The following is an 8,366-nucleotide window of genomic DNA, read 5'->3' as shown; positions in this document are numbered from 1 at the left end:
TTAAATTTCCCAAGTAAGAAAAGCATTTCTGAAGAATCCAGGTCTGCTGTGACCCACCTATATAAGACTATAAATTACATTTCTTGCCACCCACTTAGTTGCCACCCAGCCATGCGAGTCTAACTACATGGTTGATCATTAATTACATCGGAGTCTCTTAATGAATCTGCTTCAGAATGTCCTTGTAGTAAAGCTGCTCCGGTGTGTGGGTACGGACGCTGGGTGTCGCTGTGCTGTGGAAGCAGCTGTGTTTTGGTCCAGCTGGACCCTCTCATCATCATCGTCGGCGCTGAGCCGCCAGTTGCCTAGTGACGAAAAACTATCGACTGCTGCTGATTTCCTGCGTTTTCAAAATCTCACCGCTGCCACTCAGCTAGCGCCAAGTTTTCAAAACACATTTCATATGTTTATTTCGTCTTCAGAGCTGGAATATGAGACGCAACAACACCGTTAATCTCTCGGGGAGTGTCATATAACGTTTTCAGCGTTTCAAGTCGCGTTATGACGAGTTTTGAAGAATGATGAATAATTATATCTTCATCAGAGTCGTTGGGAAAGGGAGCTATGGTGAGGTGAACCTGGTGAAACACAAATCCGACCGAAAACAGGTGAGAAACGAGAAGCTTGTATGGAGTTCAACACAAGCCACAGCAGTTAAAATATGCAACATCTAACGTTATTCACAAATGCTTTTGATGTCGCTCTACATTTTAAAACGCTCAGGCTTGATGCTACAAAGAGCTAGCTTAAAGTTAGCTAAAGTCGGCTAAAACCTCACAGATTTGTTTACGCTCTTGTATATCATGATTGAGATTTATAAAGCGCAATTAATAATGTTTACACATAACGTTACACGGTCACGGTTAATAAAGATAATATATGTAGTTTATTGTAGGGCAGTAACACTTTGACAGTTGACAAAAGTTGTTTCTTGCCTGCAGTGTTACTCAAAAACTCCTGAAGGGTTTGAGGAACTATTTAATTTAACCTCTGAAACTGTATCTGCAATTAATATTAGTGACCGTCACGGTGACTGTTATCAAGTTTCAGGGTAAATTAAGCCCTAAAACAACTAAAATTATTCGTTGAAGTGTGTTTATTTCAGCGTTTAATGGCTTTAGAAATGTATTCATTCATGTGTGGATCACCAACAATAACAAGATTTGTAAACCCCTGGTCTCTATCAGTCATTAGCTCTTGTTGAAATAATACAATATAATTATGTTTATGTGATTACATCTGAGTTCAGTTCATTGCCATCTGGTTGGCGACTTTACATGTTTTCTTCCTCGTGTTTTGGTTTCTGGATTTTTCATGTTCACAAGTAAAGAATGTCAAAGATTGAATAGCTTCCCAATTTTCAACTCGGTGAGTGAGTATACGTTTTGCTTGTGTTTCAGTATGTCATAAAGAAGTTGAATTTAACCACCTCTTCTAAGCGGGAGCGACGCGCTGCAGAGCAGGAGGCGCAGCTTCTGTCCCAGCTGCGACATCCCAACATTGTGACATACAGGGAGTCTTGGGAAGGAGATGACCGCCAACTGTACATTGTGATGGGTTTCTGTGAAGGTGGTGACCTCTATCACAGACTTAAACAGCAGAAGGGGGAACTCTTACCTGAGAGACAGGTGGTGGAGTGGTTCGTCCAGATCGCCATGGCACTCCAGGTGCAGTATATTGCAATTTTGAAAGTGAGGTCCACCTGAAGTCAGACGATTTTTTCTTTACATGAGTACAGCATGTTTAAAGCCATTTTGCTTTCCAGTACCTACATGAGCGGAACATTCTTCACCGGGACCTTAAAACACAGAACATCTTCCTGACAAAAACCAATATCATCAAAGTCGGGGACCTTGGCATTGCACGAGTATTGGAGAACCAGAATGATATGGCTAGCACACTCATAGGGACCCCTTACTACATGAGTCCCGAGCTCTTCTCCAATAAACCTTATAACCACAAGGTATTTCGGTTATCTGCTCTTAATGTGTGTACTTTATTTCTGGATTAGAACTGCTTTACTAATGATGATATTTTTTCTCTAGTCAGATGTATGGGCCCTGGGTTGCTGTGTGTATGAAATGTCCACACTTAAACATGCCTTCAACGCCAGGGACATGAACTCACTGGTTTATCGCATTGTAGAAGGAAAGGTGGGATTCATCTCTTTAAAAATGTATTTTTTTAATTTTATCAGGTATGCAATTCAGGTCTAGTTTTAACTGTAATTAGTTACACAGTCCATTCTTTTTTCAACAAATTATGTCTGCTTTTCTGTTGAAAAGAAATCACTCTTGTTGTACACATCTATATAATATAGTTAGTTTTATGAATCTGAGGTTTGTTGATCAGCTTGTGAGCATGTCAGCAGAGGACAGTGACATTTTTAGGCTGCGGTTGAATGTAGTCGTGTTCCTGCTCCAAGTAATAAATGTGGGAATTACTGGTAACTTCAGTCAGCTTGTCCAGGATTTTAATACTTGATTATTGTCCAACATGTTGTTTTTCTGAACCTTCATTATCTCATTATCTATATATTATTAGACATATTACAGGAAGGCAGATTGACAATAATTTATACAATTTTTGCACTCTTATGTCATCAGCTGCCACAGATGCCCAGTAGATATGATCCCCAGCTGGGAGATTTGATCAAGAGCATGCTTTGTAAGAGACCTGAAGACAGGCCTGATGTCAAACTTATCCTCCGGCAGCCCTACATCAAAAGACAAATTGCCATGTTCCTCGAGGCCACTAAAGAGTAGGTGTCACTGACAGCAAACATCCTTGCTCTTTATTATTAATTTATTTAAATAGTTTTAAATAAATAATAATTTTATGCGAAAACTTTACCAAATGTTTTTTTCTTTTTCTTTTCATTTTCGTTGTCTGTGTACTTTAACTGGAATCATTTTCTATCATATTTATCTCCATCCACTCCTTTTGGTGCTTCATCTATTGGAAAACAGATTTGAGCTGTTAGCTTAGATGCTTGTGTTTGTTTTGATTTTTCCACACTAGAAAAACTGCCAAGTCAAGAAAGAAAGCTGTGAGTGGCAGTGGTGATTGTAGAGCCAACAATGCCTCGTCTGTGGTGTCACCTCAGCCAAAACCCGAGAGGCTGCCTCCAAGTCCTCAGCCTGAACCTCTTGCCAGGGTGAAACGGGTGAGTGACTGATGAATAGCAAGGCTGATTTTATACTGAAAATTCTCAAGTCTTAGTTTAGCCACTATTATTATTTTACAACTTGTTATTTCTGCGTATTCACCTATTGAAATGTATAATTTTATTTTATTTGTTATATATTAGAGCAATAGTGACATATATGCATTTTTTGTTATAGTCAGCAATGACTATTCAGTATTTTGCAAAAACGAAGAAGGTATTTATTAGCCACTTGGCTGTCATCAGCAGTAGTGCATTAGCCAAACTTCAACAATGTAATTTATAATTGGCAATGCTTAATGAATCTGATTCGGATTTTTAATTAACTGGCGTTTCTTTTTGCTTTCTCAATTACATTATTCTTACTTGGTTACAGTAAGCAGTTGTTTCTGTTCTGTGGTAGAAACATTATCACTGATACAATTTTTTTCCCTAGAGTAGTAAAGCTGCAAACAAGTGTAATTGGATTCAAAAGCATTTTGTAAACACTTTTTACCGTCTTTTATTATGACACAGAATCAATAGAATATATTAATAATCAATATGACCAATTCTAAGTAAGTGCCATTAATGTGTATTTATTCTCAATATGGATGTGTAGATTTATCCTGGTCATCAAAGTAATAGGATGTCAAAAGCAGTCCCGTGGTTTGCTCTGATTACTATACTGTTGTGTACCCAAGCCTCCTCCGTTCTCATGTCAGGCAGGGAATCATCAGTGTTTATTATGGTTTGTGTTTTTCCCTTTCATCCTCAGAAAGAAGAGAAACCACAACAGCATAAAGTTTGGAATGGCGACACTGACTGTACTCCAGTCCAAACACCTCCACCACCCAAACCCTCTTCACCTGATGCTCTCAAATGCAGCCTTGCATCCCTGGCAACTGTCAGCAACATCAATATTGATATCCAACTACAGGAGGATGAGGACCTGTTGCAGGTGCAGAGGCCCCAGTCAGTTGTGTCACACCACTGCGCAGGTAATGAACATGTGACTCACAGTGTGCACAAAGACAGCAAGGGAAGAGGGAAACCCGATCCTTCTCCCCCTCCTTCTCCAGTTAAGCCCCCTCTGAAGGCTGTATCAGGTGTTGGCAGTAGGGGAGGAGACGAGAGAAGGGCACCCAATGGATTGCTAGACATTCAACCACAGGCCACGCCAAACCCAGGGGATACATTTTCTGTCTTAGGGGAGAAGCAGATGTCAGATGTGGATGACAAGGATGATACCATGGAGTTACTTCAAGAGGCTAACATGCAGAACCCAAAGCCAGAAGAACAAAAAGTGGCTGCTTTTTCTGCCCCTGAGAGGAGATCTGCATACAAATCTAATATAGAAAATATTGGAGTGGTTGTGGAAGTGAATATGGACAATAAAAATGACACTGTTACCCTTCTCAAGGGAGCGCCAATACAACACCTATATACCTCAGACATCCAAGTAAGTGGTAATAACAACTGAGTGATACATTTGCTGTTCATTCATTAAGTGTTCTTTACCATTTTTATGTGTGTTAATTTATTTCTTTGTAGGAAGTCTTAGAATCTACTGAAAAGCTGTTAGAGCCAGTCCCTCCAACGCAAGTAAGAATTAAAATTCTAGCACTTATTCTGTGAACTGATAAAGCCCACAAGATGCATGTACCACTGCTAACACCCAATGAAACAAAGTGCATTATGCTTTTATGGATTATGTGGGAAGATTTTTGCCATGGTGGAAAAAAAGTTTAATTGTGTTTGTTTAGGAGCCTGATCAGGTGGAAACTTCGTTACCGCTCAGTAAGCCAGGTCTGATCGCTCCATGTCAAACTACCCCACAATTTTCATCAGAACCATCTATATCACAGCAGAACAGAGCAAGGGACATAAGATGGACACATGGGGATCAGGACAAGGTAAAGCTCAATACAGTAGTTAATATTAGGTTGCTGTAATTCAGGAACTTGTAGGGCTAACAGCATTTTAGTCATATAATTATATAATGTAATATTACCTTTATTATTATGATAACATAACAACATCAGAAAAGTATCAGAAAGATTTTTTTTTATTTTACTAGAAAATCTCAGTTTTATGTTCTTTCAGATTCATAGAGGTTAATTCAGTTAGTCTTGCATCATCTTTTTTGTCTTCTTTTAGTCCAAGTTGGCTCCTCCTAGACCTTTACCTCCACCTCCTATTGAGAGCAGAGCAATGGAGGGGAGGAAGAGGAACAGGAGGAGCACAGAGAGCAAGAAAACTGGCGTGGTTGCAACTTCCACATCAGCTAGTTCCTGTAAAGAGGGATTGTTACCACTGCCACAGGTGAGACTGAGTGCTCTTCCACTCACATACTGTTATAATAATAACCATATTGCCCATTTAAGATATACTTTTTGAATGAATCTGCTTCATCAGACTAGATAACACTTTTATCAGTTGGGCTGTCAGGATGATGTACTCTCTCCCCTCAGCCTCAAAGTTCTGGACTGTAACTCACCCATTCCACCCCCTACATGTCCAACAGCACCGGCCAAAAGAACTTTTTATGGAAACATATACCCATGCACACATGCAGGCCTACCTTCAGCACCAGCCACTTTGTACAGAATGCTACTTTAAAACTGCTGCTGGTTACTCATCCTTTGGATGCACATCTTTTCACTACTATTTGCACTATATTTCTTATCATTACAGTTTTGTTCTTGGTCAGTGCCTTTGTAATTTTATATTGAAAGTTAAATAGAATCCCAATATTTTTTGTACATTTTATTCAGCTCTTGATTAATGATTTGGTAGTGGCCTGTTCTTGCCATTCATCAAGTGGGTCAATTTTATTTTCAGGATCGTCCTCTGTCTGCCAGAGAGAGAAGGAGACTGAGGCAGTCCCAAGAGAGTGCCAGTCAACCAGGTACTTACTGTCTTTTCCGAACTGAAACCAGAACTTTATAGTAAGACCTAGAAGAAAAAAACAGTAAGTGGTTTGAATAAAACAATGGAAAAAAACAGTAATTCAAGAAAATGCACTTGCTTTACGTACTGTTGAACACACTGAGAAACAGAGATGCACATGCACATTTTAAGGGAAATATTTTATTCATTATTTTGACTCCTTAAAAATAGAGAAGTAGTTATTTGATATATTTTCCTTGATTACTTTTATGCTCTTTTCCTAGGTGTTGGTGCTGTAAGAAGGGCATCTTATGATGTCACTTCCACCAATGCTGAGCACTACAATGTCCCAATAACCAGATCTGTTTCAGACTCTATTGCTGGGGCCAACAGTACGGTACAGATACCCCTTTTTCATTGTCTACCAATATGTGAGGCTAATCTGTTAATGTTATTGGATTTAAATCAGGAGTCTGTGTCACAACAGTGGGATATGTTTTATTACAGCAGTATAAGTTGCTGGAACGAAGGTCGGATGACGATGAATGCAGCTCATCCACGAGTTCCACAGAGCGTTCAGAGGGAGACTGCAGGGAGAGGTGAGAAAATAACATGAAGTGCAACTCTTCTCAATTCAGATATAGTCACCTTACTGTATAATCCATGATTTATGGATCATCTGCAGGAAGGCTGAATCCAGTGACATGCAGGATTTAGTCCACATGATGACCCAAACTTTGAGAATGGATGTTGGAGATGGTGTCAGCGAGGTGGACAAAGGCAGATCTGGCTCTACTGCACTGCCAGAATTTAAACTGAACAGGAAGTACAGGGACACCCTGGTGCTTCATGGGAAGGCTCAAGAGGAAGCAGAGAACTTGTCACTTGGTGAAATACCAATAGGTTAGATCAAACTCTGTTGTCATCAGTCAGTCATTCTGGAGATTCCTTGTGTTTACCAAGTCTGTGTCTCCTAAAGGCTCAACATCTGGTCCAGCCAAGATAAGGAGAGCCATAGAACACCTGAGAACAGATGTGGTGAAGGGCCTGGGGGTCAAGCTGCTGGACAGAGTCCTGGAAATCATGGAGGAAGAGGATGACACCAAGCGAGAAGTACGGTTTTAAAGAAGTAAAGAAGTCATACCACCCGCTAAAACTGCTAAAAACTTTCAGTAACATTTTTAAGTGGTCAGGACGAGTAACTGCATATAGGAGCTGGGGCAATGTGTTTGTTGGTTTACAGTTCAATGGGTCACTTCGTTTAATGTGTTTGTTGTTGCTGTGCTCAGTGCTTTGAAGATACTTAGGGATATTACAGTTTCCCTAAGTTAAATATATTGCACACTTCTATACCAGGTCATAAGGATAGTAGCCAGGTGTACAAGTTACAAGTGCATTAACTGAACATTTCCTTTAATACTTCTCCCATGTGCAAACAAACCCAGTTTGCCTAGAACTCAAGCAGTTAATTCACATGCCCTTTGTTTCCTAATTAATGTCAGTTGGTGTCCTTTTTCTTGTTGCAGCTGTGCCTTCGTGACCAGATGGGGGATGAGAAGTACCAAACTTATGCTGTGATGGTGAGGCAGCTGAAATTCTTTGAGGATATTGCCTTCAAGGTTTAGGGAAGAACCATGTATATAGGGGATCATATACATTTGCATTTTCTTGACACTACTTGTGAGAATTTAAACACAAGAGACATTTTAACAGTTCTTGCCTATCAGGATACTTTGAAACTTGTACTAAAGTGAAAATCAGTTGATATTGTTCATGAAGATAAATTTGTCTCCTGTTAAATACAACCTTGGTTGTGTGGCATTGCCACCTTCCTCCTCCTGTTTGCATGCAACTTGCATCTCATTTGATTGCAGGTTTTGTCATTGGATTTCCATGTGGATCATATGGAATGACATGTAAAATGACATGTAAATATTGTTCAACTTATTCCACTACAAACAGAATTTGAAATGAATCCTGTATTGTCCTATGCAACGATTTGTCATGTTATAGCACCATGTCTTTCTACTTGCTGTACTGGATACTCATTTGTTTATTTATAATGCAAGCCAGGATTTCAATAGTTGTCAATAATCTCACTCCTGCTGCTCTGTTGTATTTTCTTATACACAAAATAATGTAATGTAGATGCATTGTAGATAATAACTTTTGAATTATTTCTAATAAATCCTAAATGTATTTTTGTTTGCACCTATTTTACATGATGTTGAGGAGAAAAAAAGAAATTCATCTTTGCACCCATAACAATGTTCAGTATATCCTACTGAAAAAAAAAAATCTAAATACAAATGAAAACATCCCATTTATA

At 39.3% G+C, this 8,366-nt stretch overlaps 1 protein-coding gene across 2 annotated transcripts; it reads left to right on the top strand.

Annotated features, from left to right (window-relative positions):
- Window positions 1-492: 492 nt before the first annotated feature.
- On the top strand, window positions 493-8,302 carry nek4 (NIMA related kinase 4). 2 transcript variants are annotated; one of them, XM_022745160.1, is made up of 16 exons: window positions 493-608; window positions 1,401-1,667; window positions 1,766-1,963; window positions 2,046-2,153; window positions 2,607-2,761; window positions 3,022-3,166; window positions 3,924-4,607; window positions 4,700-4,750; window positions 4,912-5,061; window positions 5,306-5,470; window positions 5,990-6,056; window positions 6,322-6,434; window positions 6,545-6,636; window positions 6,723-6,925; window positions 7,017-7,150; window positions 7,564-8,302. In XM_022745160.1, exons 1-16 carry the CDS (start codon window positions 519-521, stop codon window positions 7,660-7,662), a joined length of 2,721 nt encoding a protein of 906 aa, XP_022600881.1. In that variant the 5' UTR covers window positions 493-518; the 3' UTR covers window positions 7,663-8,302. The 2 variants fall into 2 exon arrangements, with proteins under 2 accessions (XP_022600881.1, XP_022600880.1); XM_022745159.1 differs by having other exon boundaries at window positions 6,723-6,940.
- The last annotated feature ends 64 nt before the right edge of the window (window positions 8,303-8,366 follow it).

Source organism: Seriola dumerili, unplaced genomic scaffold, assembly GCF_002260705.1.
Source record: "Seriola dumerili isolate Sdu_G_001 unplaced genomic scaffold, Sdu_1.0 BDQW01000088.1, whole genome shotgun sequence".
In the NCBI taxonomy this organism is placed as follows: domain Eukaryota; kingdom Metazoa; phylum Chordata; class Actinopteri; order Carangiformes; family Carangidae; genus Seriola; species Seriola dumerili.
Note: the sequence above shows the minus strand (reverse complement) of the source record. Positions and strands in the feature narration are given on the sequence as shown.